This window comes from Rhamphochromis sp. 'chilingali' (assembly GCF_963969265.1).
Source record: "Rhamphochromis sp. 'chilingali' genome assembly, chromosome: 21".
NCBI classification, from domain to species: Eukaryota; Metazoa; Chordata; class Actinopteri; order Cichliformes; family Cichlidae; genus Rhamphochromis; species Rhamphochromis sp. 'chilingali'.
Genome location: NC_137949.1, coordinates 6,264,931 through 6,285,431, shown reverse-complemented (window position 1 = coordinate 6,285,431; position 20,501 = coordinate 6,264,931). Strand labels below are relative to the sequence as shown.

Here is a 20,501-nt window from a genome sequence, read left to right as displayed (position 1 = left end):
AGAGATTTCAGACTCATCATCTTATCACAATTAAAATAAATCAGGTTTGCTAACTCTCATGCAACTGGTATGTAAGACTAAGGGTGAAGGTTTGTGCTACTTTTCAATTTCACTTTCATCTAAGATAATAACCCTGATAGTGAACAAAGGACAACTTTAAAGCCAAACAAGTTTCATAAAGACAGACCTCAAAAGAGAGTTTGTAACAAGTTATGAATGAGACTCACTACTGAATACATGCTGACATTCGATGTTAAACAAAATTTTAACGAGACCTTAAGCTGAGCTGTTACTATTAATCTCATGCAGATTTGGTTGCTGAACTAGAGCAAAGATGCAGGAGAAGACAACCTCTATGTTTATGTTTTTATCTATTTTACCACATATATATTTTTGTTGACTATAGACCATTCTGAGGTGCATTTCAAAACTGATGCGTTGCCAGTCTGGAAGCAGAACAACAGTGAACAGAACCAAAATTACATTTGGTCAGAAGTCTGTGCTTGGCTAAAAATTCACATCAAAGCCAAGGAGCATCCTGTACCCCTACAGAAACAACCTATTAGGGTGTATTTAATTGATCTAATTAGGTTTTGAGTGCAGTGCACAAAGTACAGCATAGAGCTTGCCCAGATAGATAGAATGGAACATTGCTTGATGTGCTCTGTACTCCAGTTGGCTGCCTGTTAGTAAATTCGACGGTCAAAAAACACATTTATTAATAAAAATGATCCCTTGTAGATGGAATAGAAAATAGAAAATACCTTGTAGCTGAGAGGCTTCTCTGATTCCTGCTCAGATCCCTCAGGGATTTTGGGAAATGATGTCTCAATACTTCTCATCAAAGAGTCGGACCATGCACTGTCCTTCTCCCATTGTGACCACATCTGAGGCAGACATTGTGATTATCAGTGATGGTTATGTCATTAAAATCAATCCTCATTCTCATTTCTCATTTGTGGTGCCTTTAATAGCCTATATGTGTAAATCTGTCATCTAGTGAACAAGTTAATGAATTTGGGGGATTTTTGGTGGCCTGGACAGATTAAGGCAAACTTTAGGCATAGAGGTGTCAGTAGGTTCCAGTGGAAGTGCTTTTCAGAATGTATAACGGCAATCACATTCCACTTTGATGGGAGATGCAAGGTGTGGCTTCCATGAAATCTCTCTCTTCGTTATTGTATGTACTGTATTTCTCTTTCTTTACTTGAAAGTCACTTTGCAAGTAAGCTACATTGCACCTACCTCTAATGTTTCCTGCATCTTGGTCCCTTTCTCCAGTCCATCCTGCTGCAGTCGAGCCACCTGGTCCTGCAGACCCTTTATTGTAACCTCCCTATTTTCTAGGGGCATATCTGAAACTCTATTGGTCAGGTACTGCAGGATTTCAAAGTGATCGCCCAGGAACTGGAAAAACCTCTGATTAAGAAAAAGTAGACATGAAAATCATAATCTATTGTCTTATTTCAATGGGACTCTTTTTTTCCACCACACTAACCATATGACTGCTTAGCTTCTTCTGGAGCTGGGCCCTGCTCCAGAGCTCTGTGTCAGGCTGCTGAGGGAAACTATCAGAGCCCAGACTGAGCAGCTCCTCAAAGCTGCGGACCAGCTGCTCATATTGCTTCTGCAATTCCACGCCGCTCTTCAACTCCTCACAGTGGGAACGGACACCGCCCACTACTGTCTCCAACTCACCCTGTACAACAGGAGGACAGAAAATTTGAAGATTTAAATGCTCTTGCATCATCTGAATAATTCAGTTTCTGAGTATTCTTAAACTTGCCTCTCAGTATTTAATGGGCCACCTTGGTGACCTACGTAAACGTATAAACACTAAAGCCCACATTTGACACACTCGCTAACACACCTGCAGCTGTGTGGCCTGGTGGATGAGAGAGGCAGGCAGATTGTGTTGGTCAGCCTCGACCTGCTGCTGCAGAGACTCCTGGATGTGAGCAGCAGCCTGACAAATAAACACACCAACAATTAAAATCTGTAGAGATTTTGATAATAAACAGTCAATTTAGAGTCGACTGATCTATTAACAGAGCAAATTACCAATATAACAAGTAAGCTAAAACTTATCTCAATTGAAGTTAGATATTATGTCTTCTTACTTTCTCTATTTTTATCAGTATTAATAAAGCAATTTACTGACTGATTTTAAAACACATGCAGACCTGTTTCTCTGCACTGTCCTCCTGCAGGATCCTGAGCTGCTTTTCTCTGCTGGCCAGCGCGATCTGGACCACAGGAAGTAGTCTGCACAGATCATCAATGCACTGCTGACCACACTTTAACCCCGGGACATTGCTGACCTTTGACCCCTGAGAAACAAGCTCACTGCCAAGGGTGGCAAGCTCTGCTGAGAGACTCTGAAAAGGAAGATGAATAGTAAAGATCCTTCTTTTAGTTAAGCTTTAACTAACAGTAAGATGCATTATTGATATTTCACTTATAATTTTTTCCCAAAAGGGTCGATAAAATGTCAGAATTAAGAACACTGAGCCATAAAAATTGCAGTGTGAAGTTAAAAGCTGATATGGTTGCACAAAAAGTTAAGGATAAAAAAAACACATCATGACACTTCCCTTTAAAGGTAATGTCAGTGTCTACAGAAATAGCTCACGGAAAGTAACAACAAGCCTCACACTGATGCTTCAGAAAATGAAGGGGGCTCATTAAAGTCACTATCACGCCTCAGATTTTTCAGCCATAGATGCAGGAATGCTGATGATGACAATTTTGAAACTGAAAACAACCGTAAACATCTGATGTTAAGTGCTTCTTTGCAGTGAGGCGTCTCACCTGTAGGTGAAGCAGCCTCAGCTGGGGTTCTTCTTCATGTGTCACCAGAACAGGTGAGCACAGCATGCTTTTCATTGAGTCCAGGCACAGGGATGCTCCATGCAATACATGAAACAAACCTTCATCAACGGTCTGATGGGTTCCCTCAGCAGGGCAGGCCTGGGTATGAAAGATGAGCAAAACCGTTAGCAGGGTCATGTTAACAATTTATTAAAATTTGGCCTACATCCACAAAGGTTTTCTTTTAGGCTATTTGTTTCAGTTTTATGCAAGGCTGAGTTGATTTCCTTTCATCTTTTACTTTACTACTATAATTTTTTTAATGTTTTTTAAAGTGGACAATAGCAAATTTCTTGATCAAATATTAAAGCGAATCAGCCCAGGGACCTCAATTTATTAGAATTTTTAATATTATGCATATTGACGTTTAGTTGGTGTTGTCCAACTGTTATTTTCCATACTGTGATTCTGATACTTAATTGCCTGTAAGGTGTCCTTGAGTGTCCTAAAAGTTGCATATAAATAAATTATTATTGTTATTATTATTACATTAAAACATGCATCAGTTATATTATTGGTGCTGCATTAAAGATTGTTTCACTTTTCAGTCCTGTGACAACTCAAAATGAGGTCCAGCCTTACCTATAAACTATAAATACCTTGGAGTTCACATGGACAATAAACTGGACTGGGCTAAAAACACCACAGCACTTTACAGGAAGGGCCAGAGTCGTCTCTATTTTTTGAGGCGACTGAGGTCCTTCAACATCTGCCAGAAAATGCTGAGGATTTTCTATGAGTCTGTTGTGGCCAGTGCGATCCTCTATGCTGTTGCATGCTGGGGGAGCAGGCTGAGGGTCGCAGATGCCAACAGACTTAATAAACTGATCCGTAAGGCCAGCAATGTTGTGGGGATGGAGCTGGACTCCCTCAAGGTGGTGTCGGAGAGGCGGATGCTGTCCAAGATAAAGACAATGTTGGATAACACCTCCCACCCACTCCATGACATGCTGGTCAGTCACAGGAGCTCGTTCAGTGAGAGACTGAGATTACCGAAAAGCACCACTGAACGACACAGGAAATCTTTCCTGCCTGTGGCCATCTCCCTGTACAACGCATCCACTTAACACACTGTTTGCTACTACAGCTACACATGTTTCTTTTCAAGCTATTTATTTATGAGTGACTTATGTATGTATATATGTATGTATATATTATACTATTCTTAGTTAGTGTATTGTCTGTCTTGTCTTAATGTTGGTTTAAAATGGAGCACTGTAACAAAAAATAATTTCCCCCAGGGATCAATAAAGTATTCTGATTCTGATTCTGATACCTATACCTTGTAATTATTTGATAAGATGACACTGATCCCAGTGCTAAGATCAATATTATACTTTGTTGGTTTTCTTATTGATTTTTGATCTTTCGGGGAGAAAAAGTGGGCTCAGATTTTCAGCATCAACACCACTGAGTCTGAACACAGTGTAAAAACTGTGGCTGGAATTTGTTTATTAGTTGTGTTTTGGATCACATCACATATTTACTGATCACATAAAACTCTTTTCTTTCAGATCTCATACATTGTTTATGCCACTGATAATGCAAGCTGCATAACTTAATAGAAAGCTAATTTAATACAATTACATTTAACTGGTTATAGTTACAAATAATTCTAAATTACATATTACCTTTAAAGGGAATATAAATTTAGGAAGCTAATCATCTCACATCCCTTCAGCTTTATCTCAGGCTCTCTAGTCTTGAGAAGAAAACCAGCAACTGGCCTCGTGTAACAGCTTCTATACTCTCTGACAAACAGCCCTAAAATAATGGCTCCTCACCTGATTCAGAAGCTCTGCAGATGTGTGCCCCAGCTCTCTCAGATGGCTGATGCAGGTCTGGAGCTCTTTCAGGTTTTTTCTGGCAATCATGCATCCTGCTGTTCCATTGCTACGCTTCACAGATGAGTCTGTCACCTTCATAAAGAGAGAGAAAGAGAGAGCCACACAGACAGAGAGAGACGGAGAAAAACATCAGAGGAAAAGTTAGAGACACACGCTACTCTAATCATGCCCTGCAGGAGTTCCCATAACACCAACGAGACAACAAAGTGGCATCTGCTCAAAGAAGGTGATAATCAAGCATGGCGAGAACACCGATTTGTCCCTTTCTCTCTTGTATTTGAAATGTGATAATCAAGCACCTCAGTCTCACGATGAAGGCCTTACCTCGGAGGGAGGAAGCAGCCAGCTCTCTTCCAAAGCCAGCAGCTGACTGTGAAGGTGATCCCACTTCTTCTGAGCCGAATCCTCCTCCTCATCAGCCGCAGCAGGAGGCGACCTGCAGCCAGAGAACAAGCTGAAAATTAACACTTCATCTCACTCCAGCTTTCTTTCTTTCTATATAGATTGAAGTTGAATTAAGAAAATGCTGTAGTCTTTTTCTTCGTCCTATAAGTAAAATACCTTATTTAAAAATGTAAATGTATGTTATATTTTAAAACAACTAAAACTCTGTAATATGTGTTTGACAACAATTTAATAGAGTGAAGAAGCTGTTTTGCCTTAGTGAGAGCTGGCTGTGGTCCTCGGACTCCTGGCGGTAAAGCAGCGCTCTGCTGCCATGCCTGGCGATGGCCTGAGTTAGTCCTCTTTGTTCACTGAGCTCCAGCTCCAGCTCCTACACAAAAGTAAAATATCAAGTTTAACAATTTTAACTGTTTATATTTGATACAATGTCTGTGTGTCTGTGTCACGTCACATACTGACACAAATTAAAAGCCATACTTCATCTATTAGCGGCGGCTTATTGTCAAAGCAGCCATTTATTTTACTTGAATCGCTCCCTTTCTAATTATTTCCCGCTAGCTATTAGGTCAGTGGTTCCCAAAGTGGGGGGCACAGAGCCATTGCGGGAGTGCGGTAAAAAAAAAAAGAAAGAAAGAAAGAAAAAAAAAAACCCTGCTTGGACACTGCTAGCATAATGGACAGGTCTTTGACGGGGCTCCCGCACAAAGCAAAGCAGAGGATGAAGCGTCGCCAAATATGCTTCCAAACCAACTTCTTTCCAAACCAAAAACTAGAAAATATGACGAGGCATATGTTGCCTTCGGCTTCACCTGCACAACGGCGGTGCCAAGGTAGGCCTCCCCGACAGAATTTGTTTCCCCTGCATTGGGAGCACGCTGGGCTGTGCAAATCGTGGCCGAACAGTAAACACATTCTTGATTTTTAGCTCACAAACACTTATTATAATGAAATTTTGGCGATGTTAGCTCTTTATACAGTGGGATACAAATACTATCAAGCTGATGCTGCCACAATTTGCTCCCACTGTTCAAATCATGGTATGTTCATGGTTTCTCTTTCTTTTTCTCTCTAGTGATGGGTCGTTCGCGAACGAAATGGCTCTTAGAGCCGGCTCTTTGACGTGAACGACGCGAGCCGGCTCCTTATCGCGAGCCGTCATGTGGGTTTTTTTTTTTTTCTCTCACCCTCTCTCTCTCTCTCGCACTTTTTTTCCGCTTCACTTCGCACCTGAGCCTTGTGCTTTACGCTGGGCAGAGGGGGGAGGGGCGGTAGTTACACTCAGTAGCACAGGAACAGAGCCAGAGGGAGAGAGAGAGAAAGAGAAAGAGAGCCAGGGACAACAACGTCACATTAGAAAGGTATAGTAATCATCCACAACTATTTTCGGTTGCAGATGATAAAGGATTCAGAAAATTTATTCATGCAGGTCCATATGACAGAGAATATGCATCTTCTTTTTGTTTTCATATTATAATTTATATTTAATTGTGTTGTGGTTTGCAGTGTTTTGTGTTGTTTTCACTTTAAATTTGTAAAAGGAAAAAGCTGAAAATTTAAATAGTTAAAAGTTGAAATGTGAATAGTTGATTTTTGTATTATATGATTTATTTATTACATTTTATGTGGAGTGAAAAAATAAAAGTATATTTACAGTGGCCCCTACAGACAAAGCACATACAAACTTCAAATCACGTACGAACTCTGAAGCACGTACAAACTCCAAAACACGTAAAAACACGTACAAACTCCAAAACACGTAAAAACTCCAAAACACGTACAAAAGACAACAGAAGTGCTCCAGGATGCTGGGCGCAGTGTTGAGCTTTTGTTACCTAGTGGCTACACAAGCCAGCAAGTACCAACGACCGGATTTCGTGTGTGGTAGTAACAGGTAAATGAACTTTTTTTTTTAAATTATTTGAATATATATGAGTGCCTGTGTATAAATACACAAACAATACACACATGCTTTCAATTGTGTAATTTAAGTGATCTAGTAGCTCTGCTTTGGAAGTTCAGTTCATGCTAGAAATGTGTTTTGGAGTTTGTACGTGTTTTGTCTCTAGGGGCCACCGCATATATTTATATATAAACATATACAAATAAAACCACTTTTTTTTACGTTAGTAATTCCTTTTGTGCATAATTTTATATTATTGTTAATAATAAATTAATTAAAGCAACAAAACAACCTGAAGAGCCGGTTCGGAGCCGAAAGAGCCGGCTCTTTTTAGTGAGCCGAACCGAAAGAGCCGGCTCTCTAAAAAGAGCCGGAAATCCCATCACTATTTCTCTCAGCTTTTCAGCTCCACCTTTTGGCTTTTCTTAGCCTCTACGAGGTGCACTCAGTGTTGCCAACTCATCAGTAAGGAAAATCGCTATTGGCTGTCCTAAAAGTCGCTAGAAGTCGCCAAATGACGCCATCATCTAATTTGCATAATTGATCATGCTAATGTAATTGTAACTAACCTATGTTGTTGGAGAGAGAAATAACATCGCGGAAGAGACATAAAGTGAGTAAAAAACGTCCTAAATGCAGTTAGAATTTATTTAGAACTACAAATCTTTACCCTGGCCTGGACCGGAAAAAGTGACCCGAAATTGGCACTCTGGTGGAGTTACTTTGTGTGTGAGAGTGTGTGTTTATAAGTAGTTTTAAACCTTGTGATCCACAAAACAGCAAAACATTAAAAGAAGAATTGACTGCGTTACAGTCAGTGCGGGAGCAGCGGCTTCGCTCATGCGCGATTCATTTGCCGTTTGGACGCATAGGTGTGAACATCTCCTGCCCTGATAGCAGTTGAGGGAGGACTATCCTCCGCCTGGGAGCGCTTTGGCACGGGTGAGGTGCCCAAGGCAGCACCGCTGCTTGTTGAGAGTAAGAGCAACACGCCCTGTCACGTCAAAAAGTCGTCATAAATAAGTCTCCAATAATACCAGAAAAAGTCGCCAGATTTGTCGCTAGTCGCTTTTTAGAAAAAAAAGTCGCTAAGGGGGTCTGAAAACTCGCTAAATATAGCGACAAAGTCGCTAAGTTGGCAACACTGGGTGCACTGACGGGCAGGGAATGTAGGGGAGATTTGATTGGGCAATCCAGTGTCAGTAATGAAAATTAACCAATGGGTTGCTCAGGGGTTGAAGTATGCAGAAAGTGCCACAGCTAAAAACTTATTGATATTAACAAAATTAAATACTGACATCCACCTCTGATCCTATGTACTTATGTCACAGGAAAACGTGAAAACATGCTGGTAGAAGGGATTTTTAATGCCCCAGGATGTTCTGAATGTTTGCATTTGGGTGAAATACACAAAAAGCAGTCAGACACATGAAATACACAAAATCCCACACCACTGGAACCTAACATCAAAGCAGCTAATGGCATCAGTACCTTCTGCTGCTGCAGGCTGCTCTGTCTGAGAAGTTTGTTTTTAGGTGATGAGAAGATCTCTTGAACACTGTTGCTGCGCCTCACTTTAGACTCAAGCTGGCAATCTGCCTGAGAAACTAAATGCTGTGGAAAAACAGGTGAAATGTACACACAAGAATGAAAGCTAAAGAGTTTATCAGTATCACTTCAACTGTACGAGTTCTTGAAGGTAGCAGCTTTAAGAAACAAGTCTAAATGCAAACATGTACGCGATGTGTTGCTTATGAAAGGACGCCACTATTGAGCTGCTGGTGAGCCTGCACTAGTTTATCTGCAGAGCTGTTAATAATTATCAAAGGCAGACTTTGCCACACAGTACCTAGTGTGACGTTACTTTCAGCGGCACAGTTGTAAACCTGCAACCTCAGTTAAAGTTTGTAAGCAGGACTAGAGAGCGTGCAAGAACACAGACTGAAAGAATATAATACGTTATGCTGCTTTGCTTTTGATGATAAATCTTAGTTTGAAATTATCCAGGAACCTAAAGGGACAGTTTTTCAGAGCAAAAGTGAAGTTAATTTAACATAAGAATGAATTTAACTGAGTAAGGAAAATTGTGAATGGACTGGTGGCATTTATCTACTCCACCTGAGCACTCAAAGGGCCTCATACATCCATTAATTCTGCCAAATATTCACACTCCAGTGAATTCATCAGGAGCAACTTGGGGTTGTCTTGCCCAAAGATTTAACCAGCAACCTTCTAATCACAGCCACCCCAAACAACTGAATACAAAACAACTATGCAGCCATTTGCCAAAGATTTAGTGTATGTACCTGCTCCTGGGGCCCTTTGTTGCTGCTCATCCTCTCCTCTTCTTGTCTGTTCTGTAGCATCTGTTGAAAGGACATCAGGTTGTTTTTCAGGAGTTCCAGCCTGGTGGTAAGAAGCTCAGCTGCCTCCTGCTGGGATCCCGCAGCTCCCAGTTCACTCTGCTGGTGCTGCTGGTCAGCGGTTTGACTGAGAGCTGACAAGCTGGCTACCTTCTGCTCAATCTCCAGAAACATCTCCTGTAGACCAGCAAACAAACACACACGAATACAGTCAAGACCACTGTAATCCTAAGAAGACTTGTCCATCTGCAGTGTAGGTAGGTTGCAAAGCAGCTTGCAGTTGTCCAATATGAGATTTGCCAGTTGGATCACCTGCTTCTTTAGCAATTTGTTTATTGTTTGTAGTGTTTGAGTGGAACAGTTAGTTTGCAAGTCATTTGAATATCAGGTTACATTTAGCTGAGTATTATTAGACACCCTTAGCGTTTCTCCACCTCCCTTCCATAATTTAACTATCACTGATCTTTAAAATTCTTCCATGACTCAGACTTCAATGAATTCTCAACTGTGTTGTTTAGACTTTAACATTTCAGCATGCTTCAGTATTTGGAGTACAAATAAGTGTTCAGGTTCTCACAGTTCTTACAGTTTACCTGACCTTTTAGCTCCTGTGAGCACATGTCCTTCAGATATTTTACACACCATTTATTTGTTCAACATCTTTTAACTTCAGTTAAAACTTCAGTTCTTTGATGTCAACTTGAAATATTGCTCTTTTAATATTATATCAATTATATCAGTTTAAGATATTTCCATTGTGTTTATTTATAAAAGACAGTAGCATTAAATCTTTTCATTCTTTTAACTGTCTGTTTCACGTGTAACATTTTCACCAGCCAGGACTTCATTATTTGAAGGCTGGCCTTGGAAGCTCCACCTCTTAGATACGCCCTTCTTTTCTTTATTGTTTTCACTCCTTTATTACCTCGCCTCCTGCTCTGTTTTGACACCACTACGAAAAACAACAATTAAAACAAAGATTTAGCTCTGGAGCTCAGCTTAAATGAAAAATGCCGAGCACATTGATGATGTCAAAGTTATATGTGGGTGATGCATGACGGAGCTAATTTGAATAGGAAGATACATCTCAGTGGCTCATTTTAATGCTCCATTAAAATGTGATGTGTGCCTGTGAGATGTGTTTAACGCCTGAAACTTTAATGGAGGCTCAAGTTACACTCTCAGGGTAAGCCAGGAGTCCTTGAATAGAAAATTCCTGCTAAAGCTTGAATAAAGATAATGTTGAATCCTGTTAGGGCATGATGCTACTGACTGTAAGCTGTTATATTGCCCCAGCTGATTGAATGTTTAAACAGAAAAAGTAATGCTGCTTTAAAACCTCTAAATGTGATTTACAATACCTGTTAGTCATTACCTACTCCTATATAATATGTTTATATACAAAATACAATACTATTACACTCTTAAAAGTAAATACTGCCCAGGGAGTGAGCTGCCTTAGTGAAGCTTTGCTACTTGGTTATTCCTGACATGTTGATTTTTTCATTTTTTTTGTTTTGGACACCACCTCTGCAGCTACACAGTAGCTGGCACATGGAGGCACTACTATGAACTCTGCACCTATGAAATTGTTTTATGCCATGTGTTTATAGCCACAATCACATTTAACAATGAGAGCGATAGTCATATCCAATCAGACATCTGCATCAAAAAGTTTAAGAAGAGTAAGATCTTTGCAACTATTCCAAAGAGGCCATGTTTTTAAGGGATTTAATGACTGTCAGTAACAGTAATGTTAGGCCTTCCATACCTGAAAGTCTTTCTTTTACTTTGCTGAGGTTTGAATTGACAATCTGTGCTGAACAAGAAAACATGAACCCAACTACAGAGATTACAGAAACCTAAGTAGGTAACAGTTAATGAACTCTGCTCAACCAGACTCATCTGAAATAGCTTTGATATGAGCACAAGGGGGGAAGAATAATACACGGCAAATAGAAGCATCCATGAAGAGCAGTTTCTGTGTCATAAAAAGCTCTCCTTAACCCCTTCTCTGAAGAAGAAGTAACACACATCTACTGCATTACATACTGGGCTGTGTTGCCAGTGCAAAGTCCATTTCACTTTTCTGTATATTCAAATATCGCAATGTGAAACAAAATATGGGCAGGGCGATAAATTGCTATGATAAAAAAAGAAAAGCAAAAGAAATCATCAAAAATTGAAATGTTGTGTGTTGTCTAACACCTCCTAGTTCCATTCAGCAGTAGCGTTTATTACAAACCAAATTCTAAAATGTTGGAATGCTGTGTAAAATGTAGATAAAAAAACAAAAATGATGCTTTGATTTGCATTTCTTATAAACCAAAATGTCAAATTTCAGTGTGTCTGATGACAGAACACTTTTCTACTTTTGCTCCTTCTATTTAAAATGCACTTTGGCCCTGAGAAGACGGCAGCATTTCTGGGTCATGTTCACATATGGCTTCTTCATTGCGTGATAGAGCTCTGCATTTTGCAGAAGGCATGTCTTGCTGTGTTCAGAGACAATGATGAAGTGTTCCTGAGCACATGCCGTGATTTCAGTGACAAAATCATATCATATCTTTTAATGAAGTTCTGCCTCTGGGCCCAAAGATTATGAGCATCCATTATGGATTTGTGGCCTTGTGCTTTGCTGATATTCTGAGACATGCTGCTGCTGTCAATCTCCAACATTTTTCATGAAATGTTAAAATACTTGAACAGTTTGAACACATGATATGTTTTCCATGCTCTATTGTAAATAAAATGTGGGTTTATGAGATTTGCACATCAATAATTCGGTTTTATTACCATTTGACACAGTGTATCAACATTTTGGAACTATAATTTCCTCCTTGCATCTCTTTGTGAATCATCACAATGTCAGAAGAAAAGTCTGTCTTGTTATAGGTCTTGTTGCATAGCATTAATTATTCTGTTGATTTATGTCAAACAATATTAAAACTTTGATTAACAAAGCGATAATAGCTTCAAAGCAGGCTTTTATTCCTGATGGCAGTTACCAGATGTGATGTAGTTTAGCATTTTTTAAATGAGAACCCATTGATTTGGTGACTGTAAGGGCAAAGGTTAAAGAGGTTAAAGTTTTTCAGATGTCCGTGCTACGGCTTTTTGTCAATGATATCTATTTGTTGTTTATGTGGAGTCCATTAGTAGACTTCCTCAGATTATTTTGCAGTCCTTAAAAAAGCTTTAAAAAAGTTAAATAAGTACATTTTAACAAATTTTGACACAACCTGAATAAAAACAATATTAAATAACTGTATTACGTCTATGTGACTTTGAAATTCATCATACTGAAAAAAGACTGCGTGAATGTAATGTGGGCTTGTAAAGTGTGCCAACACAGTCAGCACAGAGACAACTGAGGTAACATTTGTCTCTTGTAAATGCCTCTGCACCTCACTGTACAATACCTTGTGCAATACTTTTTGTAAATAGTCAACAGTGCAATAGACTCAATACTTGAAATGTGCAATTCACTTGTATTTTTATTTTTTATTCCTATTTATTCTATTTATCCCCTTTGTATATTTTATTTATATTTGTCTCTGTATTTATATGTGTGTGTGTGTGTGTGTGTGTGTGTGTGTGTGTGTGTGTGTGTGTGTGTGTGTGTGTGTGTGTGTGTGTATATATATATATAACAGTTCTGTAACTGTAACTTCGGTCGTTGCTGTGCTTTTTTTGGAAGTCGAATTTCCCAGAGGAACCCACCCGAGGGATTAATAAAGTTCTATCTTATCTTATCTTATCTCTTCTGGGAGGGGGCTGGTCCCCCTGGTGGGCGGAGCTTACCTGACAGGTAAGCAGTTGTTGTTCCACGCTGTCTTGCATAGTTGCTACACCGGCAACACCGGCAGCTTGAAGACTCCTCTGGGATTTCTGCAGCCACAGCTCCAGCTGGCTGAGCCTCTCCAGGCACACATGGAGGACACCTTCAAAGAGGCGAGGTCCAGACTGGGATCCAACCTGCTGGTCTGATTCCTGACAGACAAGCACAACACACCCAGCTAAGCCTCTCTGCTCCAGAGTTTCAAGGTAGAGAGGGAGGAAGATGAGGAAAGTGAAGAGTAAAAGCTGACTGGTTCCTGAAGTTTGTAGCTCTAATACTGATATAAACAAATATTTCTAACCTGTTTCTTTGTTCTCACTCTACCACTCCCAGTAACTTACCCCCCGCACTGGTTATCTCTCTTTCCCTCGCTCTGTTTCACTCCTCTTTCTTTCTCTCTCTGAGCTCCACCCACCTGAAACCACTTCCTGGAGCTGTGGCAGGGCCGCAGGGACAGAATGACAGAGGAACAGAAAGAAAAGAGCCCTCAGGCGACAGGGGTGGAGCTGACTGAGGACAGAGGGCCAGGTAAGCTGAGTAAGCCTTAAACGCAGGATCCAAACACCCTCCCACTTCCTCCAGAACCTGTCAGGGAAATTTGTAGCTGGGAAACAGCTGATTGGTGCTTGAATGCTTTTATACATTCTGACGTCCTTTTCACTGTTTTTACTACATTTGTAATCCTTGCTTCACTTTTACAGTGAATTATTCTCACTTTTCACTGTATAAGTTTAAACTGTTGTGTAAAATAATGGATTGATTTCCTTTCATGACTGATCTCTGTGCACACAGTCGTGAAGGAACTGCAGAGGAACCTATGCAGCCTTAACAGGAGGAATGTCAAAATTACTCACACTGTTCATTATTCATCAGCCTTTGATGTCAGGAGGTGGTGTGGAAAATATCCTCTGTAAAACCATCCCTTACATAGATTATAAATCTGAACTCAGTGCACCCATTTCACAATCATAAAACAAGTTGCTCCCCTCAGCTCTATCATTTATTAATTTGAAACAATAGATCATAATTTTAAAATACTTCCTGACTTTGCTTTTGTAATTTTAGAGGGCTGTTTTTCATCAAATCAATCAAGTATGAATGGCTTAATTTAGTTAGGAAAACGTTAGTATACTGTGTGCATAAAAATTCACTTTCTTGCCACAAAAAAGGGATGTTTGGAACACAAGTTTCAAATATTCTGCATGGACGTGAGTTCAAAAATGTAAGTGAGAAGTGCATTAGGGTGCATTCATGATAAATGCAGATGAAACACATACAGCAATATGAGTAAACTGAGAAAACTTCACATCAAGCTGCAATGTTGCATCACAGGTTAAGATATGAAATCAGTGAGTTGTAGATAAGTTTAGATAAGTTTCTCAGTCCAGCCTGTTTGTCTGCAACCACCACCTCATCCACCCCTGAATGGTTAGGATGTTAGCAGGAGGACAGCGCTTTTGGTGTGCTTCAACTTGATGCCAATTTAAAAATGTATCGATTTCAGTTCGGTCCTGAAATCGTAAATGTGAAGGTAGAGGTGCTGATCCTTCACTTATTTTAGGAAGTGTGTGTTGGTCAGTGTTGCCTCTGTGTCAAGAGGGTTTTATCAGAGTCTTTCCAGATGTTAATGTTACAGAACTGGACTTCATTCATGCCTCCATTAATCAAGTAGCACTGTCTCCCTCTTTAGATTACTCAATCGCTAATCACTAGCTCTCTTATGAATGTATTTTTGGAAAGTGTTATGCGTGCTTTATGTACTGTATATACCCCTCTGGGTGTCTGCCCCCCGCCCCCTTCATGCAAACCCCCTCTGTCCCTTCATGAGCTCCTGACACAGAAAAAGAGAGACAGAGGAGTGGATCACTATTGTGGGTTTATTTGTATTTGTGCTCTTTTTTCTCTTTCTTTTAATGATATGCAGACAGAATGGGGGAAAAACATGAGGAAAACGATGTAGTACAGCACATGCCAGGTAATGTAAGATGTCTGCTGCTTTCAGATGAAAACCTTGTATCTCCAAAAATTGTAGATTTTTCTTTCTTTAAAAAAAAAAAAGATTTCCCTAATTGTAAACACACTACTGTAACGTAGAGATTGTTTTAGGACGATTTATTAAATGCTTACTTCTGAATAAAAAGTAAGCACTGCAGTGGGATTTACAAAGTTTCCATCTGTGCACAGCAGCCAGTGACTCAGCATTCATGATAAACCAGTGCATTTTCATGGCCAACAGTCATCTTCACAAGATAATTAAGGTCTTAAGTATAAAATGTGTCTTTTAAAGAGTGATAATATTTATTAGTTTATTTATTCATGACAAAGCAGGAATCATTATCCACACTGTCCTGCTGCAAGGCAGTGATCGAGTCAATCACATCTGTAAACAACACACCCCACTTTATGAGCTTATGGAAATACAAATGGCAGATGCACAGAAGCAACTAAAGAAATATTTATTTTATCACATATGCTCTGCATTTGCTGGTAAATCAGCCCAGATGGTAAATGAAAAGGTCAACAATCAAAAAGTTTTAACATTTTAAATCACCATTCCCTATAAGATACATTATAAAACATGGCTCACAAAATGTGTCTATTAATACACTTTGTTTCTGTTTTAATAAAACTAACCCATCAGAATAAAGGTCCATGCTAAGGCAAAGGCTTAATACAGACTGTTAAAAACATCCACCACACATACAAAATACCATCCGCCTACTTTCAGTTTTCTTGGGGGGTAAAACGGTAACCATCAGCAACCACTTCTCATTTGTAGCAGATGTAGTGCTGTGTCATCCTGAACCACGTGTCAGTGGTGTTGACTTGTCAAAGAATAAGCAGATTTCTCTGCAAGCTCAGTAATCCTTCGTCTAAACTCAGAAATAAACTTGAAAAGTACTTATTTGGCAAACCTCTGCTTTGGTTCTTTCCTGCACTTTAGTTTTTGCCATGCAGTAAGACATAATAAAGGATTCAAATGTAAACAATTTTAAGCAATCATCTGCCATGTAAATGCACTGTGAGACATGTCTAAAAGAACCCTAACATCAGGAGCTCTAGAACTGGTTCTAGAAGAAAAAGTGTCCTTGGTTTACTTCTACAAGAAGACAGGAGCTCTAAGTTTTGCTGTCAAAGAAAAACAGGAACAAACAGGACTCGTTCTACAACATTCTAGAGGAGAGGGGTACTCTAAATGATTTCAATGATAAGTAGGTGTTCTAGAGTTGTTTCTTGTAAAGGAGTCATTTGGTTCTACAAAGGCTTTACAAAACCACTATTTTGAGAAAAGCGAGACGCTACCGCTCGCTCAAAAAAAGAAATGACTCCCAATATGAGTACAACAGAAGGCAGTAAAGCGTCTGGTCTGGAGTAATGTGGGAGGTCAATCCAACACCTAGTGGCTCAGAAATAGAGGCTAGAATAGAAAAAGTTGGAGGAATCAATCTAGGGGACTATAGAGAAAGAATAGAAATCTTGATTCTAGAACTGTTTTCAAACTAGATCCAGAAAAAGGTGACAGATTTACGATGCTGCGTAGACGCTATTGCCAGCAAAGACATGAAAGGTCTATAAGTCTTCAAACAGTGGCCTCTAGGCTCGCTTTGAGGTGTGCTTGGAGATTTTGCACAGAAATGGTTCTAGGTTTAGATTGATGAGAAAAAAAAGATGCAGTTCTACAAGTTCTAGATCTAGGAGACTACACATTTCTGCTGTGACCCAGAGCTGGATTTGGAGACTTTTACGGTCGGCGATGTGTTTACCATACTCTCAGGCAGTGACTGAGTTGTGACTGCGCCCAGGGGTTTTGATAAAGCTTCAGATGAACTTGTTTCTGTGGTGTCAGTGGTGCCCTCAACATCCTGAAGAAATATGATCAGGGTTAGACGCTCACTCAGGTCAGTCAGTTAAATACATTGACCACTTAGTTCTACCATGTCACCAGATAAGATATCACACGGTTACTCATACACTCTGTTAAGGAACTATGTTACATAATGTTAGAGGATTTTTGATGTTATGTTATCTAGTACAACCCATTGTATTATGAAAAAGAAATGCAATGAGTCTGATTTATTTTCAATCCTTTTTGCCAATAAAACCTCAAATAAATAAAATCAATAAAACAATGTAATGCCGTCTTTGTTTTCTATACATATACTCACAAATGTATATATTATATACATAAAGGCTTAGTCATAAATTCATTACAAGTTTAAAAAAAATGTTAAAACTAAAACTAGAAAAAAATGTTGTTACACTGTAATTTTTGTGCCCACTTATTCAAACAATGACCAAAACGGTTTAGGAGTCCAAAATAAAAAATCTTTTAATAACTTACATGATGGCTTAAGATATTCTTGATTTTTATTATTTTCATTCTCTACCATATTTGATTAAAAACAGCATTGCATTTGCCCAAGAATACGTCCGTGTAGGTTCTCAGTTATAAAGGTCACGGCAGTCTCAAGAGCTTGAAAAAGAAGGACTTCTCATCCAAGAAGCTTCCTCAGTTCTAAAACCATAAGGTGGATCCCAGGTATTTAACCCCTGGTGGGAGTTATCACCACATGAGCTAACAAGTGGAAAAAGACATGGGTCATTACCACTACAGGTTTCCCAGGCGCCTTAACCCCCAATCCTCAACCTCCACTCACACCTTACTTAAGGTGACCTCAATACATCACACAATAGGCTGGGGCAAGGTCTCACAGTGATTTCACCTAAAACCCCTGGTGGTACTGACCCACACATGTTTTCATATCTTGGCCCATGTGATGATGCCTTCTTTTTTGGGCTCTTAAGATGTATCCATGAAATACTTATTAAATTCATTACTAATTCATCACTCAGTGGCTTCTCACTGATGAAAGTTTATTTACCTTTGTGTCTTCTGTAGGCTGTTCAGTGCTTTGTCCAGTGGCAGCTTCAGTCTCTTCTGAGGCAACAACCACAGGTTCCTGACACCACAATGACAAATGTTATAGCCTTCTATATAACCAAGCAGACCAAAATGTTAAGCTGCTGAAAATAAAAAACATTTTTGAGTAAAATGAATTCATTCATCTAAGGTAACACAGTATCCATCTGTAATACATCCATATGCGTGTTTGATACTGTCATATGGATCAACAAATCCAGTGTGCAGTAGGGTGGAAGAAGGAAAAGAAATAACTCAAATCTGCAGCAATAGCAGAGATGTATTAATGATCAGGAAGGAATTTAATATCATGAGTAGGGAGATGGTAGTAGGGATGAGGAGGGTGAGGGGACAGTGCCAGCGGTGGAGATCAGAGTGACCCAGCTCAAAGAATGGCAGCGACTATTCATACAGCTGTTACAAATGATGTCATTTGACTGGATTGGTGGGAATCGTGATGTCATGATCAGTCATTGGGTCTCAGGTGTGTTATCAGTTTTAAAAATTTCAAACTTTTCCTATAATTTGTTCCACAACTTGCGATGGAATTTATTATAGCAGATCCCGCCCACCTACACCATAAGCGGGTGACCTCGGGTCACAAAGAACTCCACCAGGAAAAGAACTGTTGAAAACGAGTGAAGGACAGAGGAAGAACAGAGATTTATTGATTTTCCACAGCAGCTCTCACTCATCTTTACCTCTGGTGAAGAGCCCAGGAAAACATCCCAGAGCCACCAATAAAAACCTCCTCCACCTTCTTCCACTCTCTGTTCCTCACTGCTTTTTTTTTCTGTGGCTTCTTCAGCCTGGAGCACGCCTTGATGCTTCCGCTGCTGACACGGAAACACGCTTACAGTATGTGTAGAGTGACACAAGTGGGGGTTAAAAATCTAGCCTGGCCAGTTTTGAGTTTTTATTGTTTCCAATATTTTCTTTGATATTAAGTAAAATTAACATTTTGTTTTTAATGGCCACTAACAAGTTATACAACAGTAGAAGACTTCTTAGATGTGCAAAATAGATCATGTGCTTCCCTGTAAAGCCTTAAATTGATATGACTCATAATGTTATATCTACTTGAAGCTTCTAGTAAATACACTGCTCAAAAAAATTGAACTGGAAAGGATCAGCCTACAGCTGGCTCAATTCAAACACGCCCTGAAAATCAAAGTAAAAGAATTTGTGTCAGGCTAGTCAAATGCTTTGTAGCAACTAGTTTTTTCATGGCCTTTGGATGCTTGTATGTATGCCTGACAACACTGGTGTATGCTCCCAAAAAGGCAACAGCTGGTTTCACCTCCCATAATGTTCCCGAGCTGTTCTGTATTCTCACCACATGAAGCTGGGCATTGTGGTGCACCAGGAGAAACCCAGGACTCACTCTACCAGTGTAGGGTCTGCCTAGCCTGTAGAGGTCTGTGTGTTCTTCCATGGATATGCCTCCCCAGACCATCACTGACCCATGCATAGCTGAATCGGTCATGCTGATCAATGTTACAAGCAGCATAATGTTCTCTGTGGCTTCTCCAGGACGTGGGCCCTCAGGCCATCCTCATGAAGTCTGTTCCTGATTTTTTGGTTACAGACACTCACACTAGTGACCTGCTGGAGATCATTTTGTAGCATGTGGTGCTGATGCAAGCTGCTCATGGGTTAAGGACTTTCTTTGTCCTTTTTTTCAGCTGTCCTAGAGTAACTGCCTGTCTCCTGGAAACTCCCCCATTCTCTTGAAACCGTGCTGGGAGTCACAGAAAACTTTCTCTGCAACTTAACTGACCAGATCAACATCCGAGAAGTATAACTGACCTGATTAAAAAGTGTCCATTTTTTTGAGCAGGTTACAATGCAGATAATTGAAGCAACATATTTACTTGGAGTATTTTACATATCTTGCCAACCTTCAATATTTATTGGGTTTTTTTTTTTATCATTTATTCAAATTATTTTCTCTAAGTTCAAACTAATCTTGTCAATAATTAAAATATCTTTCTGTTAATGAGTGCACAATTGTCCTAGTCTGAGAACTTGAAATGTCTTGAACACTCACACACACACACACACACACACACACACACACACACACACACACACACACACACACACACACACACACACGCACACATAACAAACAAACAAAAAAAACATTTCTTGGTAAACATTAGTAATATTAAGCATGCACAGGAAGTTAAATGACACTTTGGGATTTTTATTTTTAATTTTTTACCAGTTTGTTAATAACACATGTAGGAACTACGCATGCGAGTACCAGGTATTGCACACTTTGTCCTGACACGCCCCAAAAGGCCAATCTGTTCAATTTCTTTGCTTTTTTATTTTTTGCAGGTGTTCT

At 39.7% G+C, this 20,501-nt stretch overlaps 1 protein-coding gene across 1 annotated transcript in view; it reads right to left on the bottom strand.

The window, feature by feature from the left end:
- The window catches only part of syne2b (spectrin repeat containing, nuclear envelope 2b), a 142,494-nt gene that overhangs the window by 41,035 nt on the left and 80,958 nt on the right, over window positions 1-20,501 (bottom strand). Inside the window, exons 74-88 of the mRNA XM_080871114.1 lie at window positions 18,850-18,981; window positions 18,111-18,188; window positions 16,992-17,090; window positions 13,191-13,379; window positions 9,330-9,563; window positions 8,515-8,637; window positions 5,378-5,493; window positions 5,043-5,154; window positions 4,656-4,790; window positions 2,812-2,970; window positions 2,184-2,378; window positions 1,871-1,966; window positions 1,499-1,699; window positions 1,246-1,419; window positions 765-887 (exon numbers count right to left, since the gene is read on the bottom strand). Of these exons, the coding sequence (XP_080727240.1) occupies window positions 765-887; window positions 1,246-1,419; window positions 1,499-1,699; window positions 1,871-1,966; window positions 2,184-2,378; window positions 2,812-2,970; window positions 4,656-4,790; window positions 5,043-5,154; window positions 5,378-5,493; window positions 8,515-8,637; window positions 9,330-9,563; window positions 13,191-13,379; window positions 16,992-17,090; window positions 18,111-18,188; window positions 18,850-18,981 (2,166 nt within the window). The remainder of the gene's footprint in view (window positions 1-764; window positions 888-1,245; window positions 1,420-1,498; window positions 1,700-1,870; window positions 1,967-2,183; window positions 2,379-2,811; window positions 2,971-4,655; window positions 4,791-5,042; window positions 5,155-5,377; window positions 5,494-8,514; window positions 8,638-9,329; window positions 9,564-13,190; window positions 13,380-16,991; window positions 17,091-18,110; window positions 18,189-18,849; window positions 18,982-20,501) is intronic.